The 14531-nt window shown below is 34.3% G+C and overlaps 1 protein-coding gene across 1 annotated transcript; it reads left to right on the top strand.

The window, feature by feature from the left end:
* The first annotated feature begins 211 nt into the window (after positions 1 to 211).
* Positions 212 to 2938, top strand: LOC149566193 (uncharacterized). Its single transcript, XM_089819617.1, has 2 exons — positions 212 to 556; positions 681 to 2938. Exon 2 carries the CDS (start codon positions 1147 to 1149, stop codon positions 2602 to 2604), a length of 1458 nt encoding a protein of 485 aa, XP_089675743.1. The 5' UTR covers positions 212 to 556; positions 681 to 1146; the 3' UTR covers positions 2605 to 2938.
* The last annotated feature ends 11593 nt before the right edge of the window (positions 2939 to 14531 follow it).

Below are 14531 nucleotides of genomic sequence, written 5' to 3'. Positions count from 1 at the left end.
TTATTTTACCCAGATTCGTAAACGTTACAAACAGACAGTTTGCTAAGCTGCTGCGTGATGGTAAAAATAATAATAATTAAAGAGACAAAATTATGACATCCTCCAATAAAGTTGTCGTAATCCAGCTGAGGGTTGAAAAAGACTAGAGTAGAATCTCACATCATACAACCCTGTGAGGCAAAAACATTGGTCCTCACCTGATGGTGAGTCGATTTAATTTGATGACTATTGACCCGTTGCCATGCGAGAGAAAAATAGCGGGCACCATTTTACCCAACAAAATCAGGACAGTAACAAAAATCCATGATTAAACAATTCAACATGGGTATATGGAAATGTTGGTTGAATTAAAATAGCTGGGGTGTCATGCTCTCGAGTCCAGTCGTGCCTGGTCTTCAGGAAGAGTTGCACGCTTTACAACACTTCTCGGGAATTTTAGTTGCGAGTTTACAATGGTGTGCACTCTTACAATGGTGTGCACTCCATCTTTGCGTGTTCATACCAACTATTGCAAGAATGAAGGATTTGTCAGGACTCATGCATAGGATATGTACAGGTAAAGTTATGGAGTATTGTAAATAAATTTTCATTAATTTGTTGGATGGCTGACAGACAAGCCTTCTCATGTCGCGTCTCTGTTCCTCACTTCATTCAATGAAAATTTGATGGTTGTAGTACAGCTGTTCAAGAAGGCCAAGGCTTTTTAAGGCTAGTTTATTTAATTTCCAAGGGTACCCAAATGATCATATTGTGTCGTAACCTTTAAAAATCAGCGAAAACGAAGGCTATTCAATGAGAGAGAGCGCCGAATTGATCTTTATTGTGTTACGGGCCCCAAAAAATCAGAGAAGTAAGATTTTTTGGGTATTTGGAAAATGAGAGACAGAGCATGCAGATTGCCATTTTAAGCCACCGACCTCGAGAATCAGAGAAACAGAGTTTGTTTTTGGTTTTGGGCATTGGAAAAATGAGAAACAACGCCCCGGAGTGGTTATATTGTGTAGGAACTTTAGAAATCTGAGAAAATGAGAGTGTGTCTGGGGCATTTGAAAAATAACAGACCCAGAGATCATTTGTTAATGTTGTGCCGCCAAACATAGTAAGTAGAGAGAGAAAGAGCATTTTCCAAATTAGGGTATTGGGAAAATGAGAGACAGAGGCAAAACCTTGGAAATGTATGGTGGTGAAGAGTCGGGTTTATGTTGCAGGAAGCACCCCACACAAGCCTCTGGTGGTATTTGTGCACTTTGTCTTAAGGATAAACTCAGCAAGCTGGTTTGTTCTGATTGTGGCGAGCAAAGGCCACCTTCATGTTCATGTTCAGAGGCAGCTTCGTCTTCCTCAAACAATGCGAGTAGTAAGGATATTGCCAAGGCCACTGGAACAGTTGATGTGGGAAGTGCCGGGAGGATATCGTTTCTGATTGAGAGTGAAAATGTGGTGGATCTCAGAGCAGGAGTTGTAGGAGGAGGACAGGTTCAGTGTGATGTCAAGTCCAGGCCCGCTAAGCCTGATGCCATCGTATTGTTGAAGAGAAGCAAATCTGTTGCTTGTACAACTACAACACCACCGCAAACCGCATCTCCTTTAGTGGCACAAACCCCACCGCCACCAGAGTCATCATTATTAGCAGCAGCATTAGCCGGAGATTCTAAGGTATGCGCTTCTGATAACACTGCAAAGAGATCATCCTTCTGGTCGTTTCTTTATTTTATCAAGAGCAAGCCAACATCCACCAAGAAAAACCACAACGGCAAAAACAAAAAACCTGACCAACCAAAGCACCAACTTGTGGGTTCCCATAGGGCTGCAGATGAGGGGCTGGTCCGTAGCAGGCTCGCTAAAGAAGAGCTGGCTTACAAGCAGCAAGAGGTGTTGTGTAGCAAACCCACGAAACAAAGGCTGGCCAGTAGAAAAGCTCGAGAAGCAGGATTGTTGGATTTTGCGGATGAAATCAGTCCTAGAACCGCAACACATGGGGTAGTTAATAAAAGACCCACAGAGCATAGAAGTGAGCAAGACATCATCAGTGCTCATCCTGTTTATGAGAGCCCTCTCTGGATGTTGCCTAGGCTTTTTAGGTCTAGATCAGTTGGGTGCGGAAGAAACAGTTTTTCTGTAGATCAGGATGACATTTCCGAGTCAGGGCTCAAAACTGAAGCGAAAGGCCACATGAGTGCTTATGTTGATGTCAAGAAAGCTGTTAAAGTCAAGTCTAAACAAGCCAAATCTAGAAGTCCCAGAGGTGTTGTTGCTGCTGCTGCTTCAGCTGATCACTTGAAGATTGATAAAGAGGAGCAGCAAGCGAAGGCTAAAAGGCAGCTCAGTGTGAAACCCAAAGGTCTTTTTGGAGGATTTGGGAAAAGCAGTGCAACATTTTATGGTGTGTCATCCGTTGTTTCTGATGATGGGAACCAGACTTCAGGGGCAGGTGCTGGTCGGAGCCGAGGCTGGGGTTGGGCATTCTCCAGTCCAGCGAGAATCTTTAAGCATAAGAAGCCTTCCAGGGAACCAATTAATATCAACAATAATGGGTTCATGAATCAGGATACAACTACGCTTTCCACTTCTTATTCAGCTGATAACGCTCTTAATGGAGATTGAAAGAGGGTAAGTTTGAATTTATCCCTCCAAGCCCATTTTCTACTTTGGATAAACTTATTGGGTATATACCGAGCTTCCTATGAATTGTTTAGAGTAGAGGCATCAAATTTGTCTCAAGCTGACAAAATAGGAGTTTATAATCTTAGTAATCATATAGTTCATTTTTAGACCAATTCAAGAAATAGCAGTAGGGAGCAAAATATGAATTCTTATTCTTTTCTCGAGATAGTGTTTTTTATAGGTTTAGATTTTAGTGGTAATTTGTACAGGTTAATCTGATATTGGACGTGTACGAATTTCTCATTATGGGAATATAATTCTCCAGTTTAACGGATTTAGTGTATAATGCTATATAAAGCTGTTAAAACCTGCTTTTTCCTTTACTGTTTGGTGTAGATGATTGACATAAACTGTTTTTGAAATATTTGGCCTTTCAAGTGATTGGGATGTATTATTTTTTATTTTTTTCATTATGTACCGCTATGAACAAACACTCCAGTTGTCTACTCTCTGCCTTCAGATTTGAAGAACTGATATTCTTTGCATCACCTATTTAGAAAATTTTGTTTTTATTAAGACATGCACATCTCTATGTTTTTTTAGTGATTGGAGTGTCTTTTTTATGTACCAATATGAGTACTCTGAATGTCCCCTCTCTGCATTGAGATGGTTGAAGAACTGATATCCTTTGCATCTCAGTCTCAAAACTTAAGCTTTAGGACACTGAACAAAAAATTATCTAGTTAGAGCATAATTCTCCTGCCTTCAATTATATCCAATTTATGTTTATTTATTTGGTATGGTCGTTGTTCATTATGTACTTGTGCTAGTTTCAGAATTTTGTGGTCCCACTATATACATATATATCATAAACTTATGTACTTGTGCTAATTATTCACTTGTGCTAGTTTCAGAATTTTGTGGTCCCACTATATGCACATATATCATAAACTATCTTATTTGAATATGGATATTTCTGCGAGTCCATGGGGTTATTTGTAGTTTCTGTAATGTCTTTTTGGTTCATTTCTACTCCATGCTTTGCTGCTTAGTATCAGAAGCGGGTAGGCTTGTTGCAATCAAGTTGTCATGGCTTGAGCACCATGTTGGAAGTAAACTACATGCTTATATGGTGTCTAAACCCATGGATGGAAGCTCAAGCAATAGGAATGGGACAATAGTGCTGGTGAAAGTCAGGGTCACTACTGGCTTGCCATCTTGCTTTAATATCCATGTTAGGTCAAAATATGTTGGTGTCTCTTAAAATGATTCAAATTTATTCATCTAATATTCTGCCATATTTGAACTCAAATTATTGTCCCCGGTTGATTGAAAAGATGAAGAACAGGGTTAAACAAAACATCATTTTTCCGGGTTTGTTAATGTTGGCATCTCTAGAAAAGATTTCGTGGTATAATAATTCAGTGATAATTCTTGGTTGAATCAACAGGCAAGGTAAACAAAACATTGCCTTTTTTGCCTTTTCATGGTTTAGCATTTACTATTGTATCTATTAAAAGGATTTAGTCATCTAACAAATACTGCTAAAAATGATAGCACAAATTCTGTCAAGAGGATTTTATATTTGTTCTTTTTACGGATGGTAAGTAAGTCATGCAATAGAATGGTGACCATACAATTTCTGATAGCACATCATTTTAATAGTTCCAATAGCATTTACTATTGTTTCTATTAAAAGGATGTTGTAATCTGAAAAATACTGCTAAAAATGATAGCACAGATTCTGTCAAGAGGATTTTCATTTTATATATAGATTGGTGACCATACAATTTCCTAATTATGTTTTCCTTCCCAAAGTCCGTTTTACATCTCACTGGATTATTAATTTATTAGTATTGAAGCAATTCTGATGGACCTGAGAAGTTGCAATGTCTGCAAATTCTATGTTTTGCTGCTGTAGGCAGTTTTGCATCTTATTGGATAACACGTACCGAGGGAATTGTAATTTTCTAGACAATCAGTTAAAATGCTTCTTTACTAGTGCTGATTTATACAGTTGAAGCATAAAGCATCCTCAAAATTTACATACACGCTCATGACATCCATTTTGATAGATTGAAGTCATTTGAACACGGTCATGACATCCATTTTGATAGATTGAAGTCATTTGACTCATTCCTTAGATTTTTCATGTACAAAGAGGAGATAGGTATCAAATTATTAATTCTTTCGTTACGTCACGACTTCAAGACAAATAAGAGTACCACAATAATATCCCATGAAATCATAGGCATGGTTTGTAAATTGGTTGGTGGCATTCTGACCTAATCATGGAGGAGTATTTCAGAAGATTCTAATCCACAAAAAAGCAATGTTTATCTTGCTTTGTTGGATGTGACACTATCAAGCTTTTTGAAAAATCCATGTAAAATTGTGAAAATGACAATTTCTGGAGCAAACTATCACATGGTAACTTGTAAGGCACGTTCAAAGCAACTGCCTGTGTATAATTCTGTTTATTTTCCCCTCGTTTTGAAATTAACACCTCTTATTTTTAGGTTCTGGTTATCCTGACACCCTTCCTTTTTTAACTTAGCCACCCTCTTGTTTATAAGTTCTGCTTCTCCCGGCACTGCCTTTTTATTGATATACTAACAACAGAGTTAAAAATACGAAATGTAAACTTATCAATCTGTTCAAAATTTGAACATACCTGTTTCAGGATAAGCTGAGGTTTGGGAAAATGCAAAACATGCATTTTTATAGGCTCCAACAGAATGTTCAGATTTACAGTGATCTTCATCAACTAATTAACCCCTGCTGTCAGTAGAAATGTCTTGCTATGATACCTTTTGATGTACACTAGATGAAGCGAAAACTAAGGTTTTCAAAATGATACAAGCTTCTCGAGCCAATCTCCAAGAGAATTTACCCACTTCATTTGGTTAACACTCGGATACTAAATTAAAAAATGTGTCTAATCCCCACATTTATTTTTCATTCCATATAAAGTTCAGGTCATATATGCAGTTGCTGCGAAATAATTATTGACTTTTGTTCACAAAAAAGCACAGAAAAGTCAATTTTTTGAAGGCTTCTCAAATGAATACAATCTTTACATCCCTCGTCTCCTAGATAAATCACAATTCACTTTATTTTATACAATGTAAGGTTACTCTCAGGAGCACTGTCCAATATCTGCATGCTCTTGTCCATCACATCGAGTCATACGTGGTTGCTGTCTAGTACTACTGACTGTCATTCAGAAGGATTGAAAAAACAGGTGAAACAAAAAATTATGAAGGTTTTCAAAGTAAAGCAAGCTTGACTTTTTTATGCTGGCAACACTTCATCAAAACTGTGTCTAATGTACTTTTTCCTTTTCCATCTAATTTATGATTTACAATCTAAGTCATATATGTTGTAGCTCTGTAAACTGTAATATTAATGTCCATCTGTATGCAAACAATACAAGAATTTGTCATGTCCATTTTGTTAACTTGGCAGGGTTTTCTGTGGATTTTGCTCAAACTTCCAAAGTTGAACTTTTTTCACAGGCTAATATCCGGATATCACTTCTTTTAATGTTTTGATTTTGATATTTCAACTTTTTCCAGCACTTTGCAATATAATATTGTTGCTTTTTACAGTTCCCCTGGCTCCACTGACTCCCAATTTAAAAAAAAAAAAATTCACTGTTTCTCAGAATTAGAGATTTATAGTCAATCTATTCAGGTCAAGTAAATTGCGCTCACAAACTCAACTTCCATGAAAATATTTTGGCCATGAATTGTTAAATTTAATAGAATATATAATACTAGTCCTTACCCTTTAGGGTCTGACTCTAAACCAACAAGAATGGAACAATTGTCAACACTAAACCAATGTTGGAAGATTAGTCGTACTGATAAGAGTTAAAATGACATTTTTAAAAGTATTTTCTTCTCTCAGCATCATACATAATTTTTAGCGAACATGTTCGCTTGCCCCAGCAATAATTTTCAGCAGCCCATATGATTGCTCCTGCAACAACACACCTTGTAGTGACTCCACTTCCATGCAGTAAAGAGTTCCCCCAACTGCCCACAGTATTTAACTCTTTCACAACATCAACGGATTTATTAGAGCATAATAACAATAAGATAAGAAGAGAATTTAGTTTGCAACGAATTAGTTCTCTAGTTAAATTTCTTATTCAAAGATTACTACAGTTTATTGAAGAATTATACTTCTTACCTAGAGCATCTCTTTTATATTTAAATTTTGATAAATTCAAGATGTGTCAAATGTCAAACATGCATTCCAGTATTTTTTGGTTTCTTATGAGGGACTCAGCTGGTGACGACTCCAACCTTGCTTGAACAAGTCATCCTTGCTTGAGAGATAAGAAGAACCCATCTTAAAGTTACATTAGGAAAGACATTCATATTTTGAACCCAAAGTTGAGAAAGCCTTTTGCTGTTCAAGCTAATATTCATTGAGAAATCCCTTTGTCTGGTGCCTGAGATGAGATCACAGGGCTGGGGCGACTTCTCGTGCATTCAAGCCACACCATGACCATGTAACTACCCTTTAGCAATATCAGTGAGCATCACTGGTACCGACGACACTAAATTGTATTAATGAAGTGGATGGCGAGGTTTCTGCCCATAGTCATCAATAGTTGAGCTGTTGATATAGGCCCTAGGGGGGAAATCTGATAAACTAATATAATTAAGCAATACTTGGTGTACCAAAAACATTTTAGAGGCTTTACTCATAGTAGAATACTGCCATAATCACTGGAGCCAGGAAAATACAGCTGTCAGATGTTTGGAAGCAAGTTAATATCATGTTTGAGTAAATTCAACAAGATGTAAGATTTCTCTGTCAATTTAAAATCTCTGCTCCAGGACCTGCTGAATAAGGGACAACTCTTATTTGAAAGTCTGGTCTCTTTTGAGGGTGTTAAAATTCTGCCTTAAGTGATCTGAGAACCCAATCCCTCTTCTGGTGTACAAAGAAAAAACCAATAAATGTTGATACTACTCTCTTACACTAAACACACCTTTTTTCAGTGACTACATTTTCATAAATACAATCAAGAATTGCTAAGCCTTCCTCTTTCTCCAAAAAGGGACTTGGTACTTCTCAAATAAACTGCCATTTTGAAGTGAGAAGCTCGTTCGAAATGGAAAATTCCTTTGATGTTGTATGCGAGTCTTCTCTCAAAGCCCAAACAATATCACACATAAAAAATTGCTCACGAAAATGAGCACTATATATGAACATGTTTGAGAGTAGGAACTAATAGGTGCCAGATTCTATAATTTTGTACCCATTTACAATGTACTTATGTCTCCAACAATTAGGGAAAAACAAAAACAAAAATAGCTTTATGATTAATATCAAGTAGATAACTAACATAAAAAGCTTTGAACTTGTGAAAGGACCTTAACACATTCTCTTGGATAACCAAATGAGAATTTCAATCTATCACTGATCAAGTGGGGTGTATATACCAACTTGTGTATGGGAAAGTTTTGGGAATGATGACTAACTATAGATCCCATTTTGATTTAACCAATTATCTTTTATCAATGGAATGTTTCTTTCTATTCGCATTCGAAGACATACTCTTATGTCAAAATGATTTTTCACCTCATGAATGATAAATTGTTTTTTGTTTCATACGATTTCTTTGTTAAACTTAATAAATATAGCAAAATGCTTCCTTCAGGCGAAAATGCTTCACTGATAAAATACCAAAGGATGTTCAAATAAGTCTTGTATAGGGCAAGAAACATGCCCTGCAAACTAATCCGGAATGAATCTCTTCTTTCCTCATTCAAATTGGTATAATTCACATTTATTTGGGATTGCATGCTCTACCCGCCATGTGAATCAATCCGCCCTACACAGGCTCAATTTTTTTGTCAAACATAATGTACTATATACACACCATTCAAGCTGTTGTACATGAATCTACACCCTCAACAGTTCCATTATTCACCACTCAAGTACCAGTTAAATAATAATATTCACAACAAAGGCACAGGTACATGCCTTGAATACACTGATTAATCTTGTGATCCTTGCCAGTTTGTTACCGAGATTGAATCACGATTCTTCATTCCTTTTAGAGTTTTGTCACCATTTGGACATTTGCTTAGATTTACACACCAATTCTCTGTACAGGAAATGGCTCATTATCATTCAATTGATCTCCACTCTTCTCAAGTATTGTTTCTGTAAACTACCTTGGTGTGCGTTCATACAGCGGGTTTCACATTTTTTTGAAGGCAATAGGCGGCTGTTTGATTATGTTATCACTAGATATCTGTGCTATTACATAGTTGCACCATGGTCAGATATTTTGTTGAAAACATGAAAACAAACCGCTGCAGTTCATGGCTAGAATGAAGAGCATAAAGTTGCCATTATCCACAGATTAAATAATATGTAAATATTATTATAACGAATTTGGTATAATTTCATAAAGCAATTCTAGTACTATCTTTTCCAAACTTCTCTATAAGAATCTAACTCCTCATTATACGACCAATTTATATAATGTCTAAACATTTATTTAGTAAACATTAGATTTTCAGTCCATAGTAATTGGATTGTGCCATTGTGGATTTGATTATTTAGATTTTATTTGCATCAATATTTCAGTTCATACTTAGTGGTACAACTCTCTTATTACACCTTAATGATGGCATTTAGGATATGGAAAATGTTGATTCAAAAACTCTATAATTAAGTGCACTTGAGTTGTCAATGAGTTTGACTAAAAAATGGCACAATTGAATCCTGCCAGCAATATCACAATTTGACTTGATGTGGGGGAGTACCGGTGCTTCACCTAGATCTAACGAGTGCAAAGTGTTTCATCATTCTCATCAGATATGGGTAATAAAATCTATACCAAAAATTGTTCATGCTTGAGAGTGCTCACAAATACCAATCTTGCTCTATTGGTTGAATAATTAATTAATTAATTAACTTTAATTATTGTAACTAATATTCTTCTTCCTAATTCCTCACTATTCAAATTGTTGAATCATTTAATTCTCTCATAATATAAACTATATGATTAATATAATTTACATTTAATTAAGTGGCTTTATCATTTAATTAAAGTCAATTTTTATCATTCCACAATTTAAATCATCATTCCATATAATTTAAATCTACTTCTTAATTAGTTTCGTTAAACTAATTTAATTTCAATTTCTGCAAAATTCAAATTCATCATTCACGTAATTTCTAATTTCTTTTCAATTTGATTTCATTATTTAAAAAATATAGAAATTACAAAAGATCAAATCAAATTTCCACTTTTAAATAAGTTATAAAAATAAAAAAAAATTTCAAACTTAGTTAAATCTTAAAAGTCTCCTATTTACATTTTTGGAAACTAATTAAATCTTTTATTTCCCATCATTTCATCATTGCTTTGAGTTTGAAATGAAATAAATTTTCTTATCTCATCTCGCAACTAGGAAAATTTCCAAATTCCTTGAAAATCTATGTGCCTTCTTTATTCTTGATCATTGATCGTTGACTTTCTAGAATTAATCTCAATTGTTCATTCGGAATCATCTAGATAAATAATCTTCAATCCCATTTTGAGGATCCATATTATCAAGCAAATTCAATATTATCAAGCTATCATATTGTTTCAAATCTTATTTGAAAATTTCATCCTAATTTTGGTCAATTCTATATTATCATTTTGAGAATTAATTTAATTTGAATTTAGAGCAATTGTAGAAATTTGTATTATCAATGTTACTTTCTTTGCTCGTCTAACAATGGATCAAGTAGTATGATGCAAAATGTTAGTGCTAAAAACTATTATACAAATGATCCCAAAAGGAAAGACTACATCAGTTCTATGTGTCAAATATTCCATTTCAAAAGAGTGCAAAAAAGTGATAAAATGTTTGATTTATTCATTTCATTTTCAGCTTCTTTACCTATTGCTCATCGTTTATAGGGTCATTGATGATTATCGATAGTTCAACTTCTTTGATTAGTTTAGTGCTACTTATCATCTATTTGAACCTTGTGCAGATTTTCCCTAAGGTACACTAACACTTTTATATATATTTTATCTAACTTATATACTATATGATCTAATATAAACTCACCACTTGGGAAAATATTTATATTTGCAAGTCAAAGTTGAGAGACCCTTTTGTTGCTCAAGCCTATTATGATTCATAAACACTTTTGTCTTGTCCTTGACATGACACTATTGGGCCTAAATTCATAGGGTTGGGGTGATGCCTTCTACATGTTAGTAACAACTTGTTTCTATAACTACCCATTATTCATTTCATTTAACACATTTGGTGTTTAGATTAGTAAGAAGATTATAGAATTGGAACGATCAAAGAAATTTGGTCTATTTGAGAGCATAACTATTTTTCAAAATTTATAAAGCAATGATTGGAGAATAAAAACATTGTAATTTATATTGATTAATAATGTAATCATTGCTTTCAAGCAAACACAATTAGAAACTAATTAAAGTGAAGAAAGCTCAATGTTTTAGTAAAATATCAACACTACATAGGATTTCTCAATCATTTTGAAAAGCATTTGAGAGCCAAATGATATTCCAAAGGCAAAGTATTAATTAATCTCATCTTTGCTAGGTTTGTTTTTTTAACTTTGTTTAAGTTCTTGTCATATCAATTTTTAACTTAGTAATTTCCGTTAGTTTTTTTGGTGTATATTGCAACACTTAATGGTGAGATACATGTGGATGATTTCACCCCTTTTAAGTGCCCTTGTCCTCTTACATCTTTGCAATTGTTGTAATTAGGGTTGAATGATCAACTATAGCTGTCAATCACACCCTTCCTTGTGCATCCTTGGAAGTTTTTTTTAAGGTGTTAAAAGAAGTACAACCCTTGAAACACCTTGGATGTTATTCTTCCCATTCTTCAATTTGTAATGCTTGTTGATGGTTATAGAATTTTACCTTGATATGATTGTATTTGGGGAGAAGGTTTGAAAGCGTGCTCAAGGAATGAGCCTATATGACTTAGGTCCCACAACGAAATACCTTAATGCCATCTAAAACTTTATTAAAGTTCCTTTTTTTGTTTTGTTTTTGTTTTCCATAAGCAAACCATGTTGAGGCCATTCTCAATTATGGCTTGTCTTGTTTGTTTCTCTTTGTTGGCTTACAAACCTTGGTGCTAGGTATTTGTCGTCTTTGAAAGGCTCATTAGGTCCTTGTTTAGGTTGAGGCTCTTGAGTTACACTTTCCATGTTGGAATTATTGGTCTGAATAGCTTGTTACTTATACACTAGGGTTTGTGTTGAACCTAATTGATTTCATTAGGCTTGACCTTAGTGGTGTGTTTATGTTGAGGTAGATCTTTTTAAAGATTTAAATGAGACTACATTTAAAATTGGACATATTAGATATAATCAACATGTTTTTCATTTGAATATATTAAATGCTTTTTATTGTTTCTAGTCTTTTGAATACAAGATTCAAGATTACCCTTTGTTCTCTCCTCATCCAAAACCCTTGTCTCAATTCCTTTTTGTCTAGCCTTTTACATAAAAAGAAGATGAAATGAGACATGCAATATTGATCCCAAGGCCAAAAACTCTAGTATGATGATTGGTTGGTTAGTATAATGACTCTGTAACTAAGGATTTGACATCCTTCTTATAATTCCTTTGCATCTCAACAGTGCCAAATATCATACTAGAATAACATACTGAGCTCATTAAATTAATTAACCAGGGACGTAAACTTGAAATGATGCGCGTAATGTATATGCTCTAATCCATCTTAAATGTCATTATAACTATGCAACATAAATGTTGAAAGAAATACTAAGCCAATGAATGAAATAACAGTCTAACCTAGCACTCATAAATAATGCTACAAACATGAAACTGAACTATTTACTTATGTTGCAGGAAACAGCCAATAGTTCTATTACCATATGGCTACAGGAGCAACATAGTTCTAAAATACTTCTATTCTATTAAACTGAAGACTGATTCCTACTTGCTATGAACTAAGTTCACCTCCTGCGTGGGCCCCCACAGAAGAATGAATGACTAACAACTCAGAGATTAAGAATTGTAAATATCATTTCATTCGTGAGTAACACATAAGTACATATTGTAGCAACAAAATTATATCACTACTATTGGGTTACAAGAGAATTCCACACCAAAAACTAACTTAGGAATCTAAACTCTAGCTTATTTATAACATCAACATCAAGCTAATGGCTAGAGAATCAAGTAGGAAACATCCCTGAGAGGTTGAAGGCCTATGAAATGGAATTATGCCAACTAGTAAAGGACAATGGGCAACATATGGACATGGTTACTTCCAATTTATGTGTTGTTGCTACAAGTACAGGTAAAAGCAGCAATGAGAAGATTATTTCCCTTGTTGATGTCAAGATCTTAGGTGGCCCTAGTAAAAGAACTAGACAAAGCACTAAGAAAGTTGTAGTTGCTGCTCGTGGTGCTATTGTAGAAGAAACCCTTTAGGGTACTATGGAAGTTGGTAAGTGTAATGACCCTCTTTTTAATCCTTTAACCTGATATTCAAATTTAGATATAAATTAGGAAGTCATCCACATTAAACAAGCCTATGACCCTTACATGCTATTAAGATATTGAGGAGTTGAGCTTTTAAAATTAATTTATTAATTGGTTTGTTTGGAAGATTTCTTTCCATAGTACGAGATCATCTTCTCTCACTAGGTGACGACCATCTCGAGATGGTAGAATGACGGTGCAGAGGGTGCGTGAAACAAGCTCCAAGCGGTTCCGACAAGTGCTCGAAATTACTCCGCCTCTCCTTCCACCAACTCCATATCTCAAGATTTCATAACTCAAGCGAGAATAAGACTTGGTGTACTATAATTTGAAATGCAATCTAGATGTTCTAAAAATCTTTAAGAATATATATATATATATATATTTGTTATAATGTTCTAGTATTTCTAAAATGCAATGTTTATTTATACATTATTAATTAATTGAAATATTTGTCATTGTGTATAGCTCTATATAATTTAGTTGTATGTTCAAATACTTATAATGGAAATTGATTTGGTTACATTCAATGTATATTCACAAATTATTTTTACCAATTCAAATCAGTGGATGAAATAGCCTTATATTTAATTAAGCTTTATGTAATACATAGCACACCGATCCACGTGATGCACTATACGTGTGACTCAAATGCAACTATCTATATTAAAATTCATTAATGATGCTTGTAACATGAATGCTATAGCAAATTTTGAGATATGCTACCGTAGCGGAGTTCGGATGGACGTGCCTGCGTCTACGATAATGGATTGTTGGCAGATGCTAGTTGGGTAGTGTCCGTACCTAAGCACGAAAGTTTTATTGCTTCTCAGTACACAGTATGACAGTCGGGGATTGCTAGGCATTGAGCAAGGTGATCACAGAATTGCACGCGTATTATAATACTATTATCTTCCCTTAATTTTACCTCCTATTTGTTATGTTGTATTGTCACATCTATCTTCCTCTTTCAAACCTAACCCTAATACATACATACATATATATATAAAATTTCGGAAATGGTCATGAATGTAAAGTCGCGCCCTTTCCATATATGATTTGATCATAATTTTTCAATTTTCCTTATTAGCATAGTCCAAACGTTATATTATTATTTTTATTTGGTAATTATATATATATATATATATATATATATATATATATATATATATATATATATATATATATATACCAATACATTAATTGAAAACATTTATAATTATTAGATTAAGGTTTCTTTGGATTGAAAAAATGTTTTAATAATCAAATTAGGTTTAGGTTTATTTAGAGCCAAGATTAATATATTTAAAGTTAATGATATTAAGGTATTCTGAAATAATAATATGTTTATAATTATGAATGTTCACATGAGACTTGGTGATTATAAATTT

Source organism: Cupressus sempervirens, chromosome 3 (assembly GCF_028749045.1).
Source record: "Cupressus sempervirens isolate cs-2001-9-10 chromosome 3, ASM2874904v1, whole genome shotgun sequence".
Classification (NCBI taxonomy): domain Eukaryota; kingdom Viridiplantae; phylum Streptophyta; class Pinopsida; order Cupressales; family Cupressaceae; genus Cupressus; species Cupressus sempervirens.
The sequence above is the reverse complement of the archived record's forward strand: the minus strand, read 5'-3'. Positions and strand labels throughout refer to the sequence as shown.